At 43.7% G+C, this 22,193-nt stretch overlaps 2 protein-coding genes across 5 annotated transcripts in view; one reads left to right on the top strand and one right to left on the bottom strand.

Annotated features, from left to right (window-relative positions):
- LOC139470447 (kin of IRRE-like protein 2) overlaps nucleotides 1–17,004 on the top strand; it is a 323,048-nt gene extending 306,044 nt beyond the window's left edge. For all 4 annotated transcript variants that reach the window (XM_071252857.1, XM_071252870.1, XM_071252879.1 and 1 more), the window contains one exon: nucleotides 13,805–17,004. In XM_071252857.1, coding sequence (XP_071108958.1) covers nucleotides 13,805–13,908 — 104 coding nt within the window. In that variant the 3' untranslated portion in view covers nucleotides 13,909–17,004. The remainder of the gene's footprint in view (nucleotides 1–13,804) is intronic.
- Nucleotides 490–1,745, bottom strand: LOC139474963 (golgin subfamily A member 6-like protein 2). Its single transcript, XM_071258169.1, has 3 exons — nucleotides 1,655–1,745; nucleotides 957–1,083; nucleotides 490–868 (listed from the first exon to the last, which is right to left on the bottom strand). Exons 1-3 carry the CDS (start codon nucleotides 1,743–1,745, stop codon nucleotides 490–492), a joined length of 597 nt encoding a protein of 198 aa, XP_071114270.1.
- Nucleotides 17,005–22,193: the final 5,189 nt, after the last annotated feature.

A 22,193-nucleotide genomic window follows, 5' to 3' on the forward strand; every position in this document is an offset into this window, starting at 1 on the left:
GAAAGATCTGTCTCCCTTCCAGCTTGCTCATTTATTTGCTGTCCTCTGCACACTCTGCCTGTCTAACACCCATCAGTGTTACCATGACACCCTCCAGTGTTACCTTGACAACGTCCAGTGTTACCATGACACCTTCCAGTGTTACCATAACATCCACCAGTGTTACCATGACACCCTCCAGTACTACCATGACAATGTCCAGTGTTACTATGACACCCACCAGTGTTACCATGACAATGTCCAGTGTTACTATGACACCCACCAGTGTTACCATGACACCCTCCAGTGTTACCATGACAATGGCCAGTGTTACTATGACACCCACCAGTGTTACCATGACACCCACCAGTGTTACCATGACACCCTCCAGTGTTACTATGACACCCACCAGTGTAACCATGGTACCCACCAGCGTTGCCATCTGTCACATCACATAACACACTGTCAGCATCTTACATAGACAGTAGCATTGCTAACAGTGGAGCTGATCTAGCTGTGACGTAAAATACATGTTTTTATTTCAGCATCCTCGCTCCCTGTGTCAGTGTCCTCTTGCCCTGTGTCAATGTCCTCTCTCCCTGTGTCAATGTCCTCTCTCCCTGTGTCAGTGTCCTCTCTCCCTGTGTCAGTGTCCTCTCTCCCTGTGTCAATGTCCTCTTGCACTGTGTCAATGTAATCTTGCCCTGTTTCAATGTCCTCTCTCCCTGTTTCAATGTCCTCTCTCCCTGTGTCAATGTCCTCTCTCCCTGTGTCAGTGTCCTCTCTCCCTGTGTCAATGTCCTCTTGCCCTGTGTCAATGTCCTCTCTCCCTGTGTCAATGTCCTCTCGCCCTGTGTCAATGTCCTTTTGCCCTGTGTCAATGTCCTCTCTCCCCGTGTCAGTGTCCTCTCTCCCTGTGTCAATGTCCTCTCTCCCTGTGTAATGTCCTCTCTTGCCCTGTGTCAATGTCTTCTTGCCCTGTTTCAATGTCCTCTCTCCCTGTGTCAATGTCCTCTCTCCCTCTGCCAATGTCCTCTCTCCCTGTGTCAATGTCCTCTCTCCCTGTGTCAATGTTCTCACTCCCTGTGTCAATGTCCTCTCTCCCTGTGTCAATGTCCTCTCACCCCGTGTGAGTGTCCTCTCTCCCTGTGTCAATGTCCTCTCGGCCTGTGTCATTGTCCTCTTGCCCTGTGTCAATGTCCTCTTGCCCTGTGTCAATATCCTCTCTCCCTGTGTCAGTGTCCTCTCTCCCTGTGTCAATGTCCTCTTGCCCTGTGTCAATGTCCTCTCCCTGTGTCAGTGTGCTCTCTCCCTGTGTCAATGTCTTCTTGCCCTGTGTAAATGTCCTCTCTCCCTGTGTCAATGTCCTCTCTCCCTGTGTCAGTGTCCTCTCTCCCTGTGTCAGTGTCCTCTCTCCCTGTGTCCTCTCTCCCTTTGTCAGTGTCCTTTCTCCCTGGGTCAATGTCCTCTCTCCCTCATTAGTATGTGTTCAGCTATCTTTTAATGTCGATCCTGTTCCACATGCTGTGCCTTAGTGTTTGACTGTATGAATCTCTGAAATGGGTCTTTATCTTTCATCATTGATATTGGTTAAATTTTGTTAAATTTTGTATGTTTAAGAAATAACTATGTGATCCGATACATAATGAACTCTAGCTACAAAGGTCACGCTGACCCAGAACCATGTGCAGCTGATCTGATACATAATGAACTCTAGCTACAAAGGTCACACTGACCCAGAACCATGTGTTGCTGATCTGATACATAATGAACTCTAGCTACAAAGGTCACTCTGACCCAGACCCATGTGCAGCTGATCTGTTATATGATGAAGTCTAGCTAAAAAGGTCACACTGACCCAGAACCCTGTACAGCTGATCGGATACATAATGACTTCTAGCGACAAAGGTCACTCTGACCCAGAACCCTGTACAGCTGATCGGATACATAATGACTTCTAGCGACAAAGGTCACTCTCACACAGAACCCTGTACACCTGATAGGATACATAATGACCTCTGGCGACAAAGGTCACACTGACCAAGAACCCTGTACAGCTGATCGGATACATAATGACTTCTAGCGACAAAGGTCACTCTCACACAGAACCTTGTACAGCTGATCGGATACATAATGACTTCTAGCGACAAAGGTCACTCTGACCCAGAACCCTGTACAGCTGATCGGATACATAATGACTTTAGCGACAAAGGTCACTCTCACACAGAACCCTGTGCAGCTGATTGGATACATAATGACTTCTAGCGACAAAGGTCCCTCTCACACAGAACCCTGTACAGCTGATTGGATACATAATGACCTCTGGCTACAATGGTCAGACTGAAGACACTATTTAGTGTCTGTAATTATGCAGTTTAACAGTGAGAAACAAATCAGCAATGATTTCATGTAACAGACACTCGATTAGAGATGCACCCTGAGCTCACAATGTTCAACCGAGAGGCTGTGGAACACATATTGGGCTAAAGAACATGTGACACTGTGTATCCCTATACCCTATTCCAACACTAGTTGACACCCCCACCACTGTATCACTGTACCCTACTCCAACACTAGTTGACACACCCACTCTGTATCACTGTACCCAACTCCAACACTAGTTGACACTACCACCACTGTATCACTGTACCCGCCTCTGTATCCTTATACCCTATTCCAACACTAGTTGACACACCCACCACTGTATCACTGTACCCTACTCCAACACTAGTTGACACACCCACTCTGTATCACTGTACCCTACTCCAACACTAGTTGACACTACCACCACTGTATCACTGTACCCGCCTCTGTATCCCTGTACCTGACTCCAACGCTAGTTGACACACCCACCTCTGTATCACTGTACCCTACTCCAACACTAGTTGACACACCCACATCTGTATCACTGTACCCTATTCCAACACTAGTTGACACCCCCACCACTGTATCACTGTACCCTACTCCAACACTAGTTGACACCCCCACCACTGTATCACTGTACCCTACTCCAACACTAGTTGACACCCCCACCACTGTATCACTGTACCCTACTCCAACACTAGTTGACACACCCACTCTGTATCACTGTACCTGACTCCAACACTAGTTGACACTACCACCTCTGTATCACTGTACCTGACTCCAACACTAGTTGACACACCCACCTCTGTATCACTGTACCTGACTCCAACACTAGTTGACACTACCACCTCTGTATCACTGTACCTGACTCCAACACTAGTTGACACACCCACCTCTGTATCACTGTACCTGACTCCAACGCTAGTTGACACACCCACCTCTGTATCACTGTACCCTACTCCAACACTAGTTGACACACCCACATCTGTATCACTGTACCCAACTCCAACACTAGTTGACACATCCACCTCTGTATCACTGTACCTGACTCCAACACTAGTTGACACCCCCACCTCTGTATCACTATACCCTACTCCAACACTAGTTGACACACCCACCTCTGTATCACTGTACCTGACTCCAACACTAGTTGACACACCCACGTCTGTATCACTGTACCTGACTCCAACACTAGATGACACACCCACCTCTTTATCACTATACCCTACTCCAACACTAGTTGACACATCCACCTCTGTATCACTGTACCCTACTCCAACACTAGATGACACACCCACAGCTGTATCACTGTACCCTACTCCAACACTAGTTGACACATCCAACTCTGTATCACTGTACCCTACTCCAACACTAGATGACACATCCACATCTGTATCACTGTACCCTACTCCAACACTAGATGACACACCCACATCTGTATCACTGTACCCAACTCCAACACTAGATGACACACCCACATCTGTATCACTGTACCCAACTCCAACACTAGATGACACATCCACCTCTGTATCACTGTACCTGACTCCAACACTAGATGACACATCCACCTCCGTATCACTGTACCCAACTCTGTATCACTGTACCGGACTCCAACACTAGTTGACACTACCACCTCTGTATCACTGTACCCAACTCTGTATCACTGTATCCAACTCCAACACTAGTTGACAATCTCACCTCTGTATCCCTGTACCCTACTCCAACACTAGTTGACACACCCACTCTGTATCACTGTACCTGACTCCAACACTAGTTGACACTACCACCTCTGTATCACTGTACCTGACTCCAACACTAGTTGACACACCCACCTCTGTATCACTGTACCTGACTCCAACACTAGTTGACACTACCACCTCTGTATCACTGTACCTGACTCCAACACTAGTTGACACACCCACCTCTGTATCACTGTACCTGACTCCAACGCTAGTTGACACACCCACCTCTGTATCACTGTACCCTACTCCAACACTAGTTGACACACCCACATCTGTATCACTGTACCCAACTCCAACACTAGTTGACACATCCACCTCTGTATCACTGTACCTGACTCCAACACTAGTTGACACCCCCACCTCTGTATCACTATACCCTACTCCAACACTAGTTGACACACCCACCTCTGTATCACTGTACCTGACTCCAACACTAGTTGACACACCCACGTCTGTATCACTGTACCTGACTCCAACACTAGATGACACACCCACCTCTTTATCACTATACCCTACTCCAACACTAGTTGACACATCCACCTCTGTATCACTGTACCCTACTCCAACACTAGATGACACACCCACAGCTGTATCACTGTACCCTACTCCAACACTAGTTGACACATCCAACTCTGTATCACTGTACCCTACTCCAACACTAGATGACACATCCACATCTGTATCACTGTACCCTACTCCAACACTAGATGACACACCCACATCTGTATCACTGTACCCAACTCCAACACTAGATGACACACCCACATCTGTATCACTGTACCCAACTCCAACACTAGATGACACATCCACCTCTGTATCACTGTACCTGACTCCAACACTAGATGACACATCCACCTCCGTATCACTGTACCCAACTCTGTATCACTGTACCGGACTCCAACACTAGTTGACACTACCACCTCTGTATCACTGTACCCAACTCTGTATCACTGTATCCAACTCCAACACTAGTTGACAATCTCACCTCTGTATCCCTGTACCCTACTCCAACACTAGTTGACACTACCACCTCTTTATCACTGTACCTGACTCCAACACTAGATGACACACTCACCTCTGTATCCCTATACCCAACTCCAACACCAGTTGACTTACCCACCTCTGTATCCCTGTTCCCAACTCCAACACTAGATGACACACCCACATCTGTATCCCTGTACCCTACTCCAACACTAGTTGACACTACCACCTCTGTATCCCTGTACCCTACTCCAACACTAGTTGACAATCTCACCTCTGTATCCCTGTACCCTACTCCAACACTAGATGACACTACCACCTCTGTATCCCTGTACCCTACTCCAACACTAGTTGACACCACCACCTCTGTATCCCTGTACCCGACTCAAACACTAGATGTAACCGACCTCTGTATCACTGTACCCAACTCTATATCGCAGTTTAACAGTGAGAAACAAATCAGCTATGATTTCAATGTACCACATGTGTACAGCATGTAACAGACACTCCATTAGAGATGCACTCTGAGCTAACTATGTTCAACAGAGAGGCTGTGGAACACATATTTGGCTGAAGAACATCTATAGTCACCCCACACCTTTTTAATGTTAAGAAAGTTGTTTTTGGGAAAGAGTGATGATAAGGATTTGGGGAAAATGACAAGGACCTATCAATAATGCAAAAGTTCAGGTCTTGAAGGGCATTATTAAATCCCACATAGACAGACTTGTAGAAAGCCAGACGTCAAATGTCAATATCTTCTTGACAGGCAATTTAAAGATTGGCACATCTTTCCTGAAATGTTGCTCATCTGGCGTTCCCCTCACATGCCCAGGATTAAAGTTACATCTGTGCAAACATGAGGAGGGTATAGGAGCAGATTTGCAATAAGCTGTAACCGAGACGAAGGTCGTTTAGTCTCCACTTACTCCTGTAATCCCTCCTTTCTATATGATAACTGGAAGACTATTTTCTGTTTAATAATAATAGGGGACTTACTGCAGAGAGCAAGGTCACAGAGGGACATGCTTAAAGTGCATGACATTCAAAATTCTTCAAAGTGGATCATTTGTAATCCAAATGCCTAAACTCCCTTCAGTATAGGTCTACAGCTGAAGGCATCTGCTAGGTACTAGGAGGGTTTACATTCAAATTACTATCTCATCCTCCAGGTACCCAGTAACTCCAGTACTTGACCTTTCAGCATGACACCATCTCTAGATGGGAGTATTATGTTTAGCTGTATTATATCTCTAAAGTGTAATGGTATCTTTTGGATGAAAAACCAATAGTTGATAGCCTGGACAATCTAAATGCTGTTTTGCTATGATCACACACCGTCCCCCAGGAATCAGTGGAGGTTACCTCCCCAGCAGGCCAACAGGCCAAGGGTTATCCTGGCAGATACTGTAGGTCACCTCTGCATGTACCAGTATGTGGAGGATTCCAGCACTAGATGAACCACTTCAACCTGCCTCTGTATCTCTGTACCCGACTCAGGCACTAGATGAAGCCCGCCTCTGTATCCCAGTACCCGACTCCTCCACTAGATGAAGCCAACCTCTGTATCCCAGTACCCGACTCCTCCACTAGATGACACACGTACCACCTCTGTATCCCTGTACCCGACTCAGGCACTAGATGAAGCCCGCCTCTGTATCCTAGTACCCGACTCTTCACTACATGACACACCCACCTCTCTATCCCTGTACCCGACTCAGACACTAGATGAAGCCCACCTCTGTATCACTGTACCCGACTCCTCCACTAGATGAAGCCCGCCTCTGTATCCCAGTACCCTACTCCTCCACTAGATGACACACCCACCTCTGTATCCTAGTACCCGACTCTTCACTACATGACACACCCACCTCTCTATCCCTGTACCCGACTCCTCCACTAGATGACACACCCACCTCTGTATCCCTGTACCCGACTCCAACACTAGATGACACACCCACCTCTGTATCCCTGTACCCGACTCAGACACTAGATGACACACCCACCTCTGTATCCCTGTACCCGACTCCCCACTACATGACACACCCACCTGTCTATCCCTGTACCCGACTCCTCCACTAGATGACACACCCACCTCTGTATCCCTGTACCCGACTCCAACACTAGATGACACACCCACCTCTGTATCCCTGTACCCGACTCAGACACTAGATGACACACCCACCTCTGTATCCCTGTACCCGACTCCCCACTACATGACACACCCACCTCTCTATCCCTGTATCCGACTCAGACACTAGATGACACACCCACCTCTGTATCCCTGTACCCGACTCCAACACTAGTTGACACTACCACCTCTGTATCCCTCTACCCAACTCAAACACTAGATGAAACCCTGATCTAATAGTTTAGATTGATCTACTGCAACAATAGTGTAAATTGATCTACGGCACCAATAGTTTAGATTGATCTACGGCACCAATAGTTTAGACTGATCTACAGCACCAATTGTTTAAACAGATTTACAGCACCAATAGTTAAGATTCATCTACTGTAGCAATAGTTTAGATTGATCTACTGCACCAATAGTGTAAATTGATCTACGGCACCAATAGTTTAGATTGATCTACAGCACCAATAGTTTAGATTCATCTACTGTAGCAATAGTTTAGGTTGATCTACTGCACCAATAGTTTAGATTCATCTACTGTAGCAATAGTTTAGGTTGATCTACTGCACCAATAGTTTAGGTTGATCTACTGCACCAATTGTTTAGACTGATCTACAGCACTAATAGTTTAGATTCATCTACTGTAGCAATAGTTTAGATTGATCTACTGCAACAATAGTGTAAATTGATCTACGGCACCAATAGTTTAGACTGATCTACAGCACTAATAGTTTAGATTCATCTACTGTAGCAATAGTTTGGATTGATCTACAGCACCAATTGTTTAGACTGATCTACTGCGCCAATAGTTTAGATTCATCTACTGTAGCAATAGTTAAGATTGATCTACTGCAACAGTAGTGTAAATTGATCTACGGCACCAATAGTTTAGACTGATCTACGGCACCAATAGTTGAGATGGATCTACTGCAGCAATAGTTTACATTGATTAAGTGCAATGAAGCACTGTTTCCAGGTTGTTGTGATAAAGATTAAACATTGTTGCCAGTTCATGATATCAATGGAACATAGTAACCAGGTCGTCCAGATATTGCAGGATCATTATTCCCAGGTCATGATGGAACATTGTTGCCGGGTTATGATATAAACTAAGCGGCAAAAAAAAGTATAGGTTGGCAATTTGTAATTTTCTTAAAAACAGCGATAACTAGTGGAAAGTGTATTGGGAATATGACTGCTCAGGAACAGGTCCACAAAAACACCTCACTCGAACGCCCCACCTTTGACAGCACTCGTATGGTGACAAAAAAATGGTGAAACAGGTTTTCCCGCCTATGGCATAAACTGCATGTGCAGGTTAGCTGTATAAATGTGTTCGTCTGCAGGGTATAACCACGCGTGATGAAAGCACACAAAAGAAATGCCATGACTGTCACAGGAGCAGAGAGAGAGAGCCATTGGTATGGCCGAAATGGGGGCAACACAGGTCTAAATTGCCAGAAGGTTTGGTTGTACACCATTGACGGTCGCCAGGCTGATTCAACAGTACAGGCAGACAGGGAGGACACAGGACAGGCCTAGAACCGGACGACCCCGAGTGACAACACCACTTAAAGACGGTCAGATATGGCTCATTCACCTGTGAAACAGATTCGTAACGGTGATGGCAACGGCCACGGCAGCAACAGCGTTGGGACATCCCATTAGCCAACGTACAGTACTACGACGACTTCGTGCTGCTGGAATCTGAGCGTATTGTCCTTTCCGAGGAATCGTATTGACTGCTCAACATCGACGCCTGAGACTGCGATGGGCGAGGCAACTTTGACGCTGGCAAGTGAGAAATTGGCGTCGAGTGCTGTTTACTGATGAAAATTTAACTTGTTTTGAAATGACGTCAGAGAACGAGTTTATCGACGCAGAGGGGAACGTTTGGCTCCGGCGTGTATTCGAGAGGTCCATCCATTCGGTGGGTGAGGTGTCATGGTATGGGGCGGTATTTGTGGAGATCAGAAGACTGACGTCATTGATGAGGCGGCGTATCACAGCATGCATTTAAGCAGCTGGAGGTCATACATGCTATTGGTAGGCAACTGTGTCGACATTGAACTTGTAGTGTGTCTGACAATTTTTGGTGACATTTCAGACAACTTTTGAAAATGAAATTTCTTGCCCCACCATTGTTTACCTTGAGCTTACATTACCTGTGATTGTACAATTTCATTCAAACTGTGGTTGATCAATCATTTGTTACCCCTCCCTAGATTATATTATAATTCACAACAAAACCTCTTGTTATTTTTTTTATTGATCATGAAACTCGACCTATACTTTCTTTTGCCGCCCAGTTTAGATGGAGCATTTTTGACAGTCTTGATATAGATGGAAAATTGTTGCAAGGTCATGATATAGATGGAAGATTGTTGCCCGGTCGCCCTTATATAGATGGATCATTGTTACCAGCTTGTCCTGATATAGATGGAAAATTGTTGCCAGCTTGTCCTGATATAGATGGAACATTGTTGCTACACTGTCCTGATATAGAAGGAACATTGTTGCCAGCTTGTCCTTATATAGATGGAACATTGTTGCGGGGTGATGATATAGATCGAACATTGTTGCCCTGTTTCCCTTATATAGATGGAACATTGTTGCCAGCTTGACCTGATATAGATGGAAGATTGTTGCCAGCTTGACCTGATATAGATGGAAGATTGTTGCCAGCTTGACCTGATATAGATGGAGCATTGTTGTCATGTCGTCATATAGATGGAAGATTGGCCAGGTCGACCTGATATAGATGGAACATTGTTGCCAGGTTGTTTTATAGATGGAACATTGTTGTCATGTCGTCATATAGATGGAACATTATTGCCAGGTTGTTTTATAGATGGAACATTGTTGTCATGTCGTCATATGGATCGAACATTGTTGTCATGTCATCATATAGATGGAACATTGTTGTCAAGTTGTCATTTAGATGGAACATTGTTGTCATGTCGTCATATAGATGAACTATTGTTGAAAGGTCATGAAATAGATGGAACATTGTTGTCAGGTAGTTCTATAGATGGAACATTGTTGTCATGTCGTCATTTAGATGGAACATTTTTGTCATGTCATCATATAGATGGAACATTGTTGTCATGTCGTCATATAGATGGAACATTGTTGTCATGTTGTCATATAGATGGAACATTGTTGTCATGTCGTCATATAGATGGAACATTGTTGTCATGTCATCATATAGATGGAACATTGTTGTCATGTCGTCATATAGATGGAACATTGTTGTCAAGTCGTCATATAGATGGAACATTGTTGTCATGTCATCATATAGATGAACTATTGTTGAAAGGTCATGAAATAGATGGAACATTGTTGTCAGGTAGTTCTATAGATAGAACATTGTTGGAAGGTCATTATATAGATCCTACTAATGTTCTCAGTGAGACATTTCCACTGTTGATGGAGGTGATGTTGTGCAGGCAGGTGTGGACCTGACATACATTCAACACGCAGGCCCCACAGATCAGGAGGCAACTTGCTCTAATGTCCATCATTTGTGCAACAAACTTTGATCTGTTGCCACACTAATTCAATCTATTCCTCTTCTGTTTCCTCTGTTGTAACACTAGCTTTGATGTTCTGCAACATGTTTTACTTCTCTGGATGCAGGCATTCAGGACCCTGGATTAAAACTCATGCTCTTCACAAATATTCTGTGTCAAACTGCTAGTAAAATTTAAAGTAATTAAGTTTGACTGATTTACATTGTAACTGAGCAGCATCTATTGATTCTCAAGTTCTTGCCTCTTTTTCTTTTATTATGAACAGTGAACTTGTATTTGTGCTTAAGCTCACCTGGCTAGGAGTGTCACATAAGTGTGTTGTGGTGTGTCGAGTCTATAGCTCACCTGGCTAGGATTGTCACATGAGTGTTGTTATGTGTCGAGTCAGCCTTTCGATGTAAATATTTCTTCAGGATGACATGACAATACTGTTTTTCCAGGTTATATAAGAGGTTAAAATGTTTGCATGATTTTGTATATTAATAAGATTAATGTGACTGAACCTTAAATGACTTGGCATTCTTGTAGATGTTTCTTTGTTTTGCATTTAGAATTCTAAAATAACCACCTTCTGTAGTTTGTGCCTGAAAGATAAACTCTGAATTTGTTTTATCAATGAGTGAGTGAGTGAGTTGGGTTTAACGCCGCTTTTAACAGTATTCCAGTTATATCGCGGTGTGTCAGCTTAATGTGGGAGGAAAGCCCGAAGTGATGCAGGTCTGAGACGTTTACCACTTCGGTGAAACCCACGAGCATGGGTATGGTGCTGACAAACCTAGAAACATAATCGGGGCGAACCGGCTTTATCAATGATCTTAGATGACCTGATCAATAGTGGGTCATGCTCCCATGATTGGTCTAACATTCATTTATACAGTGTGGCATGGGAGTGTGTTTACAAAGAATGTGACATTGTAGCGAGAGTCAGAGTGTGTTCACAATAAATGTGACACTGAAGCTACAGTAGAGTTTGTTCACAATGAATGTGACACTGAAGCTACAGTAGAGTTTGTTCACAATGAATGCGACATTGAAGCAAGTGTCAGAGTGTGTTCACAATGAATGCGACATTGAAGCAAGAGTCAGAGTGTGTTCACAATGAAAGTGACATTGAACCGCGAGTAAATTGTGTTCACAATGAATGACATTGAAGCGAGAGTAGCATGTGTTCACAATGAATGTGACAATGAAGCGAGAGTCAGATTGTGTTCACAATGAATGTGACATTGAAGCGAGAGTCAGAGTGTGTTCACAATGAATGTGACATTGAAGCGAGAGTAAAGTGTTCACAATGAATGTGACACAGAAGCTACAGTAGAGTTTGTTCACAATGAATGCGACATTGAAGCAAGAGTCAGAGTGTGTTCACAATGAATGCGACATTGAAGCGAGAGTAGAGTGTGTTCACAATGAATGTGACATTGAAGCGAGAGTAGGGTGTGTTCACAATGAATGTGACATTGAAGCGGGACTAGTGTGTCTTCACAATGTATGTGACATTGAAGCGAGAGTCAGAGTGTGTTCACAATGAAAGTGACATTGAAGCTAGAGTAAAGTGTGTTCACAATGAATGACATTGAAGCGAGAGTAGCATGTGTTCACAATGAATGTGACAATGAAGCGAGAGTCAGAGTGTGTTCACAATGAATGTGACATTGAAGCGAGAGTCAGAGTGTGTTCACAATGAATGTGACATTGAAGCGAGAGTAAAGTGTTCACAATGAATGTGACATTGAAGCGAGAGTAAAGTGTTCACAATAAATGTGACATTGAAGCGAGAGTAGGGTGTGTTCACAATGAATGTGACATTGAAGCGGGACTAGTGTGTCTTCACAATGTATACAAATGTTTACAAAGAATGTGACGTTGTAGCGAGACTCAGAGTGTGTTCACAATAAATGTGACACTGAAGCTACAGTAGAGTGTGTTCACAATGAATGTGACACTGAAGCTACAGTAGAGTTTGTTCACAATTTATATGACATTGAAGGGAGAGTCAGAGTGTGTTCACAATGAAAGTGACATTTAAGCAAGAGGAAAGTGTTCACAATGAATGTGACATTGAAGCGAGAGTAAAGTGTGTTTACAATAAATGTTACATTGAAGCGAGAGTAGAGTGTGTTCACAATGAATGTGAAGCAAAATTAAAGAGTGTTCACAATACAGATGACATTGAATGGGGATTAAAGTGTGGTCACAATGAATTTGACATTGAAGCAACAGTAAAAAGTGTTCACAATGAGTTTTACATTGAAATGTGAGTAAAAAGTGTTCACAATACAGATGTGTGTTCACTGTTCAGGTTTTTTGTGGGATTGCCAGCTATTGTGTAACCTTCAATAGCTCCGTACCAGAGAGATTGTGTAACCTTTATAACCTCCCTAACAGAGAAACTCGGGGAATGTGGCTTCTCCAACAGAGAAACCAATTATTCCGTTAAACCAAGTTAACGTAGAAAAAAACAACCGGGAGGATACAGTTCTTTCACCGCTGAGCGCAGAATAAAACATACATTATACTGAAGAATTCCTGTTGTCTCGTGCTCCGAGTTGATGTCCTCTGTGAAGTCATTAAATATTGTAAATTGTCTTGTAGTGTTGCAGCATGTGTACCATGGTATTAATTGTTGTATAGTGTTTATTAGTAGTATGTTTATCATTGATTTATAGCAACTGGCTCATCCTGTCCTGATTCACTGCCAGTTTCATTTCCATTTCTTCCTCCTTGCCTCTTCTTCCTCCTTGCCTCTTCTTCTGAATATTCTCCCTCAATTAGTCCTTGATCAAGGAATATTAGAAAGAAAATATATGGACATTGATGAGCCATATTGTACTAACAGTGATCGGAGTGTACTTTCTTCTAGAAGGTATAGTTTCATTGCTATGTTTGTGTGTGGTTCTTCATTGTCTATATATGCATCATCTGACAGCTTTAAATGCTGAAACAAATACAGTATTGAAGCATCTATTTTCTATGGTCTAATACCCTGTGTAAACAATCCTTTCAGTTCCCTAGCTTCATGAAGTGAGATATTCCTGCTCAGCACTAACCAGAGCATTGTTGTATTGCAGGCACACCCTTCAAGGACGGAGAGAGTGGCGCCTCGAGACAGCGATACTCCCAGATGTTACTGCTGCTGTTACTATTCCACATATACCAGTCTTCATGTACGTAGCAGCATGGAGGCTGCTGTCACCCTCCTCCTCCTCAGCCTTGGTGCTATAGTGTGCCTTCGTCAGTGTGGTCCTCCCAGCAACCAGAACAATAGAAATCTCTGCAATTTGTGGATATTTTTGAGAAAATGTGTTTGTGATATTACAAAATTTTAATTGTACAGTTTTTCACAAATGAATTTGAAATGGAACTTTAATGATTTCTTTGTGTGTTGAAAACAATTTTTGGTTCTTGGAGATTTTGAGTGAGAGGCACAGAAAGTGAGCTACTCGACATGGTGAGACTGGCTGGCTGACTGTGAAGCTGGGAAACACAGCCTGCCTTCCTGCCTGCAGCATTCAGCAGCAAGGACCTGTTTATTCAGGATAGATAGACCAAAGCTGGATGTGTGTGTTGAAATAGAGATAGAATTGCTTTTAGTTATTTTGAATGTGAGCAAAATTGCATTCGATGATGAAGTTGTTTTGTCTGATCTGCAAAAGGATAGCATTGTAAGTGATATCGTATACAAATGGATGGTGTTCCCTTGTGAAGACATTCACTACCAATGGAGTCAGTGTCGAGATTCAGCAGCAGCTGTTGCCTTGTGTGTTTGTGAAATCGATATTGGAGACGTGCACAATGATGTCGAAATACAGCCGGGAACCAATAAAACGGGTACAAGAAGCTTTGCAAATTATTGCTTAACTGAATTAAGGTCTGCAGTGAAATCGAACCCTGGATTGAAATCAAACTGCACCATCAGATGGGAATGTTTTTGATCTATTTCAGATTAATCCTTTTCGGTTGATTGCATTTTCAGAATGACATTTGCAGTGATCTTTACGAGGAGTCCATTACAGTATCATCAAGGGAGATAACTCGGAAAATAGTGGAGTGGAATTACGCTGTAGTTTATTGCAAGTATTTATCTCAAATTGGAAAAGAAATTTATATTGTTTTGTTACGGACAAGCTCTTTACAATGGATCACATTCACTGGAAAGGAATATATGCTGTGCTAGATGCAAACACTGACCTGAAAGCAAGCTCTGTCCTTGAGCATCTTGCTGTGCATAGTACAGTTTATATAAAGGAAGCTCTGCACCAGAGCTGGCTCCCAGCAGATTAGAGATCTGACTCTTGGTGGTTGACGGGTCCTACATCGAACTTCATAGAGGCTGACACTTTCCCTTGTCCTAGGCAGCAACGTGTGTCAGTGAAAGGAAAAAGGTTTTATACTTCTATTTAAATGGTTTCACTGAATATTGAATTGTGGGTCTTTATAGGAAGTTCCTTGAAATACCCAGCTGACCAATCCTGTATGACATAGCTCTCATACTGTCTGACAGATGGGAGACAACCCAACCTCTCTGACGTAGTTAGTACTCCAGCATGGGGACAATTCACCCTGTCTGTCCTAGCAGTCATAACTGAAGACAATTCACCCTGTCTGACATTGCTAGCAGTCCAGCAGGGGAGACAACTCCTGCAGTCTGATGTTGTCGCTGTTGGACAGGGGAGACAACTCCTGCAGTCTGGTGTTGTCGCTGTTGGACAGGGGAGACAGCTAACCCTGTTTGAAGCAGTAAGCAGTCAGGCAGGGGAACATCTTACCCTGTGTGATTCTGTTAGCAGCTTGATAGGGGATCCACAACTCACCCTCACCAATGTCGATAAATTGCTACTAAACTTATAATGTACCGTCCCTTCCTTGAGGTACAGTAAAACATTGGCCAATGTTGCAAAAATCAAGCACCACATGGGCTAAATATTGTTTTTCTTCCTAAATACTCTCCCTTGCCAATGCTTCTCCTGACTAAGAATACTGCCCTAGCCAGCATGTATGTAAGGAGAATGGGCCAATATGGATACTGAGGGCAATACTGATATGGACCAAAATGTAACTTCCCTTTGCATGGATTTGAACTTGAGTGAATAATATAAGAATTCTTACAATGTGCTAGCTTCTATGCAACAAGCATGCTGAAAGTGCTGACAACACACACTAATATATACACTAGAGTTAAGAGGCTGAGTTATTAAACAAAAGTATTTTAAGTCTTGCCTTGAAAATATCAAGTGATGAGGCTATTCTGAGGGCAACAGGAAGTACATTCCATAATTCCTTTGAATATGTTACCTCAATTACATCACAGCCATAAAATCTTGTTTGGGCTGTCAGCAAACTATAAAATCTTGTTTGGGCTGTCAGCACACTATAAAATCTTGTTTGGGCTGTCAGCACACTATAAAATCTTGTTTGGGCTGTCAGCACACTTTTCAATCTTGTTTGGGCTGTCAGCACACTATAAAATCTTGTTTGGGCTGTCAGCACACTATAAAATCTTGTTTGGGCTGTCAGCACACTATAAAATCTTGTTTCGGCTGTCAGCACACTATAAAATCTTGTTTGGGCTGTCAGCACACTATAAAATCTTGTTTAGGCTGTCAGCACACTATAAATTCTTGTTTGGGCTGTCAGCACACTATTAAATCTTGTTTGGGCTGTCAGCACACTATTAAATCTTGTTTGGGCTGTCAGCACACTATAAAATCTTGTTTGGGCTGTCAGCACACTATAAAATCTTGTTTGGGCTGTCAGCACTCTATAAAATCTTGTTTGGGCTGTCAGCACACTATAAAATCTTTAGACTTTCAACTTCCCTGATTATGTCAATGAATAAAACTGTGCACAACAACTCTATTCTCAATATGGCCACAATTAGTGCAATGAGCCATTGGCATTGTCCCTGAAATCAGCCCCATCACTTGATTATTGTAGTGTAGGGCTACAACACAGGCCACTTGTTTTGAATCCAGATTATGCAAACCCATTGTTTCAATTGAGGTAAAGATATGTTTGGGTGTCAGATTCTGGTGTGGTTAGCCAGGCCCTGCAGCTGTATGCAGACAGCAGCTCAACTACATCATTAAAACTCAGTACTTCAACTCAGGTGTAATGAGTTTATTGGAATTAAGTGTCACACATTTGTAGGTCATGATGTGTGAGTAAATCTCCCAGACCTTTGTGCATCTGTCTAACCATTGATTGTATATATCACAGAGCCATGACACCTGTGACTAGAAATTGTAAAATATCTTAATGTTGCATTCATGATTTAATGTCCTTATCGTTTTCATCATCATATTTACATTTCTATTGCTGTTATATATTTAATTTGTTGATTAATTTTGTGTGATTTATGTCAGAATGAGTGTCAAGATTGTTATTTATAGAACTGTTGCTAAACTTTTGACATTTGTGTACTGCACAATATATGATATTGAGAGAAGAGTATTGGTAATTTTCCAAACCCTATCTCTGAAAGGTGTTCAGCTGAAAGCCTTGGAGGTGTTTAGTTGGAAGCCTAAGAGGTGTTCAGCTGGCAACATGAGAGGTGTTCAAGTGGACGTCTTTGAGGTGTTCAGCTGGCAACATGAGAGGTGTTCAAGTGGACGTCTTTGAGGTGTTCAGCTGGCAACATGAGAGGTGTTCAAGTGGACGTCTTTAAGGTGTTCAGCTGGAAGCCTGAGATGTGTTCAGCAGAAAGCCTAGAGGTGTTCAGCTGGAAGACAGGGGGTGTTCAGCTGGAAGCCTAGAGGTGTTCAGGTGGAAGCCTAGAGGTGTTCAGCTGGAAGCGTTCAGCTGGAAGCCTAGAGGTGTGTTCAGCTGGAAGCCTCGAGTTGTTCAGCTGGAAGTGTTCAGCTGGAAGCCTAGAGATGTTCGGATGGAAGCCTAGAGGTGTTCAGCTAGAAGCCTAGAGATGTTCAGCTGGAAGCCTAGAGGTTTGTTCAGCTGGAAGCCTAGAGGTGTGTTCAGCTGGAGCCAGGGGGGTGTTCAACTGGAAGCCTGAGAGGTGTGTTCAGCTGGAAGCCCGGGAGGTGTTCAGTTGGAAGCCTGGGAGGTGTTCAGCTGGAAGCCTAGAGGTGTTCAGTTGGAAGCCTGGGAGGTGTTCAGTTGGAAGCCTGGGAGGTGTTCAGCTGGAAGCCTGGGAGGTGTTCAGCTGGAAGCCTAGAGGTGTTCAGCTGGAAGCCTAGAGGTGTTCAGTTGGAAGCCTGGGAGGTGTTCAGTTGGAAGCCTGAGTGGTGTTCAGTTGGAAGCCTGAGTGGTGTTCAGTTAGAAGCCTGAGTGGTGTTCAGTTGGAAGCCTGGGAGGTGTTCAGTTGGAAGCCTGGGAGGTGTTCAGCTGGAAGCCTGGGAGGTGTTCAGTTGGAAGCCTGGGAGGTGTTCAGTTGGAAACATAAGAGGTGTTCAGTTGGAAGCCTGGTATGTTCCCAGTGGTCCGATCACTAAGCAGAAGCTTCCTAATGAATGAAATGTATTACTATGCAGTCACTGGGAGGAGGAACAAGCCCCGACAAGAAGTCTTAACATTACAACTTCTGGAGGGGACATGCTATAGTGTGCTACAACTGGCACAGCATAGCCCAGTGATCCCTGTGTGAAACAAGGCCCAGCCTTCTGTGCAGCAGATTTATGACTTGTTCAGGAATCAATCGGTGACTGACGAAGAGGAACACATATTGTTGACCGGATAAGTCAGCACTCCAACCAGCAGATTTATGACTTGTTCAGGAATCAATCACAGTCAGTGACATTTTATTCAGGGTCAAGCAATACAAAATGATTGTATTGTTGTGATGGGTCCATCAGTTTGGCCAAAGTAAGTTTGTGTTTGTCACGATGCAAGAACACAGGCTTCTCTCCGATTTTAAGCTTAGCTCAAGAGGTTGACTGATGCAAGCAAGGGAGGTTTACTGATGCATGCTACAGAGATACATGGATGCATGCTACAGAGATACATGGATGCATGTTGCAGAGATACATGGATGCATGCTACAGAGATACATGGATGCATGCTACAGAGATACATGGATGCATGCTACAGAGATACGTGGATGCATGCTACAGAGATACGTGGATGCATGCTACAGAGATACATGGATGCATGCTACAGAGATACATGGATGCATGCTACAGAGATACATGGATGCATGCTACAGAGATACATGGATGCATGCTACAGAGATACATGGATGCATGCTACAGAGATACATGTATACATGCTACAGAGATACATGGATGCATGCTACAGAGATACATGGATGCATGCTACAGAGATACATGTATACATGCTACAGAGATACATGGATGCATGCTACAGAGATACATGGATGCATGCTACAGAGATACATGTATACATGCTACAGAGATACATGGATGCATGCTACAGAGATACATGGATGCATGCTACAGAGATACATGTATACATGCTACAGAGATACATGGATGCATGCTACAGAGATACATGGATGCATGCTACAGAGATACATGTATACATGCTACAGAGATACATGGATGCATGCTACAGAGATACATGTATACATGCTACAGAGATACGTGGATGCATGCTACAGAGATACATGGATGCATGCTACAGAGATACATGGATGCATGCTACAGAGATACATGGATGCATGCTACAGAGATACATGGATGCATGCTACAGAGATACATGTATACATGCTACAGAGATACATGGATGTATGCTACAGAGATACATGGATGTATGCTACAGAGATACATGGATGCATGCTACAGAGATACATGGATGCATGCTACAGAGATACATGGATGCATGCTACAGAGATACATGGATGCATGCTACAGAGATACATGGATGCATGCTACAGAGATACATGGATGCATGCTACAGAGATACATGGATGTATGCTGCAGAGATACATGGATGTATGCTACAGAGATACATGTATACATGCTACAGAGATACATGTATACATGCTACAGAGATACATGGATGCATGCTACAGAGATACATGGATGCATGCTACAGAGATACATGGATGTATGCTACAGAGATACATGGATGCATGCTACAGAGATACATGGATGCATGCTACAGAGATACATGGATGCATGCTACAGAGATACATGGATGCATGCTACAGAGATACATGGATGCATGCTACAAAGATACATGGATGCATGCTACAGAGATACGTGGATGCATGCTACAGAGATACATGTATACATGCTACAGAGATACATGGATGCATGCTACAGAGATACATGTATACATGCTACAGAGATGCATGGATGTATGCTACAGAGATACATGGATGCATCATCAGGGTTAGGGTCGGGGTGGGAACAATGGGGTGTTTGGTTTCCCAACAGTAATTATAATAGCTACTTGCAAATGTTAAGAGTCTTTCTCCCGTCACTGTGTAGGACAGGACTCTCGGTCTCTGAACTGCAATTACCAGATATGCTTTTAGTGGCACTTTTTTAATCTTAAAAAGTGGGTGAGGCCTTTTAGTTAGGTGCCATTGTCAGCCTCAGTCTAGACAGTGTAATTACTTGGCTTGAGGATGGAGACGCTGGCTCATTGTATTTAAGGGAACTGCGTATTGCTTGGTTGAATGTAATTGAGACAACTTTGTACTGCGAGGTTGAAGTCTACAGATAACCCGAAGTTACTATGTGAGCTGAGCTTTCTTTAAAAGCCTAATTCAAACTGCTTTGATTCAAGCTCATTTCATTCTTCTGTCAGCGTCATCCATTCAGGAGGGTAAAAGCCAAAGTAAAACAGGCTTAAGACAAGTACTGCACTTGCAGGACACCCAACTGGGCTGTGAAAATTATAAGCAGTTTTAACAGCGATGGTTAGGTATGTCTCATTCCCAGTTATTGATATTGATATAAATTTATGTGAAAGCGTAGCCTAGGTAACTAAAAAATTGAACTGAATAGTCTCTTTCCACTGCAGTAAACGTCAACTAATTCCTGGAGTTCGGAATATGATTGTGCTCCGATTTCATATGACCGGTTCAGTTCCAGTTCTTTCCACCTGTGACAGGGAGTTTTGCTTTTAACTAAACTGACGTCCAAAAGAAACTTTACCAGAGTTTGAAATCACTCTTGCTCAAAAACAACAAAACATACATGCATGAAGTAAAGTGTATTGAGAAGATCAATATATCAACATAATCAACACTGAAAATGACAATCATACCGCGACCGAGAATGACGTCAGAGCCCCCCAAAGTTGGGTGTGGTACAAAACTCGAGCTTTCAGAATCATGGACAATAGGCAGAGTACATAAACAATCGCTCTCGTTCAATAACAAGTCATTAGTAGTGTGTGTGACCACCAAATGCCTCAATACATGCAAAAACTCTTCGACGCACAGAAAAAGTCAGTCGTCTAATGAGGTCACGTGGGATTTGACGCCATTCTTCTTGGAGGGCCAAGATAAGTTCTTGCCGGTTGGCTGGAGAGTGTGGTCAAGTCCCAGAGGTGTTCTATGGTGGACATGTCGGGTGAGCATGCAGGCCACGGCAGGATGTTGACGGTGTTGGCTGCGAGTAAGTTAGTGACAATTCTGGCTGTATGGGCTCTAGCGTTGTCATGCTGATAAATGACACCACGTGGCTGCTGTTGGAGAAATGGTAGGACAACTGGACGAAGAATGTTATCCATGTAACGCTGAGCTCTCAAGTTTACGTCAACGATGACCAGCGGTGTCCTCTCCTGCCAACAGATCCCTCCCCACACCATGACACTCCCTCCACCATATGGTACGCCCTCCTGCACGCAACACGCCGCCGTTCGTTCACCCCTTCGGCGGTAAACACGTTGTCTTCCATCAGCCCTAAACATACAGAATCGACTTTCGTCAGTGAAGACAACCCTCTGCCAGTCACGTCGTTGATAACGTCGTACAGTCCGGGCCTATCTCAATCGCAGACGACGATGTTGCGCTGTCAATAGCTGTCCTCTGTATGGTCTAAAAGCCCTGATTCCATGAGCCCTGAGTCTTCTGGCCACTGTCTGTTGACTAACCCTGTGACCTAAGGCATATGTCGCCGATGACGTCACTGTCAGGAAGCGATTTCGGAGGTGCAAGGTACGCAAGTACCGGTCATCATGGGGCGTGGTCAACCTGGGTCTGCCTGTTCTTGGCCTGTCAGCGGTCCGCCCTGTCTGTCTGTAACGTTGCATCAAGTTGGTAACGGCAACACGGGAGCAACCGAAGGCTCCCATCTGTACCATACCCAAGTCTTGTTCACGTTGTTCGACTGTGAGTCGTGGCATTTCTTTTGTGTTTTTTATCACTGCGGATGTCTGACTTGCCGTTGCAATCGTTTTATACCCTTACCCGCACGTGCATTTGCAGTTGTCCGTGGTGCACGTGTTTTTCCCTTTTTCGCGTGTTATCTCGCAAACATGTAACAGACGATTAACATTTTCTGCATTCACTATTGTTGTATTTAGGTTATG

The sequence above is a fragment of the Haliotis cracherodii genome, unplaced genomic scaffold, assembly GCF_022045235.1.
Source record: "Haliotis cracherodii isolate W230 unplaced genomic scaffold, xgHalCrac1.p SCAF_1, whole genome shotgun sequence".
NCBI lineage: Eukaryota > Metazoa > Mollusca > Gastropoda > Lepetellida > Haliotidae > Haliotis > Haliotis cracherodii.

Excerpts from the sequence above, each read along its gene's own strand:
- LOC139474963 (XM_071258169.1), bottom strand. The coding sequence starts at position 1,745 with ATGTATCAGATCAGCAACACATGGTTCTGGGTCAGTGTGACCTTTGTA. Across the intron at positions 1,084-1,654 it reads TCAGCTGCACATGGTTCTGG|GGAGAGAGGACATTGACACA; the intron begins GTCAGCGTGACC and ends ACATTGACACAG. Across the intron at positions 869-956 it reads AGAGAGGACATTGAAACAGG|AGAGGACATTGACACAGGGC; the intron begins GCAAGAAGACAT and ends TGACACGGGGAG.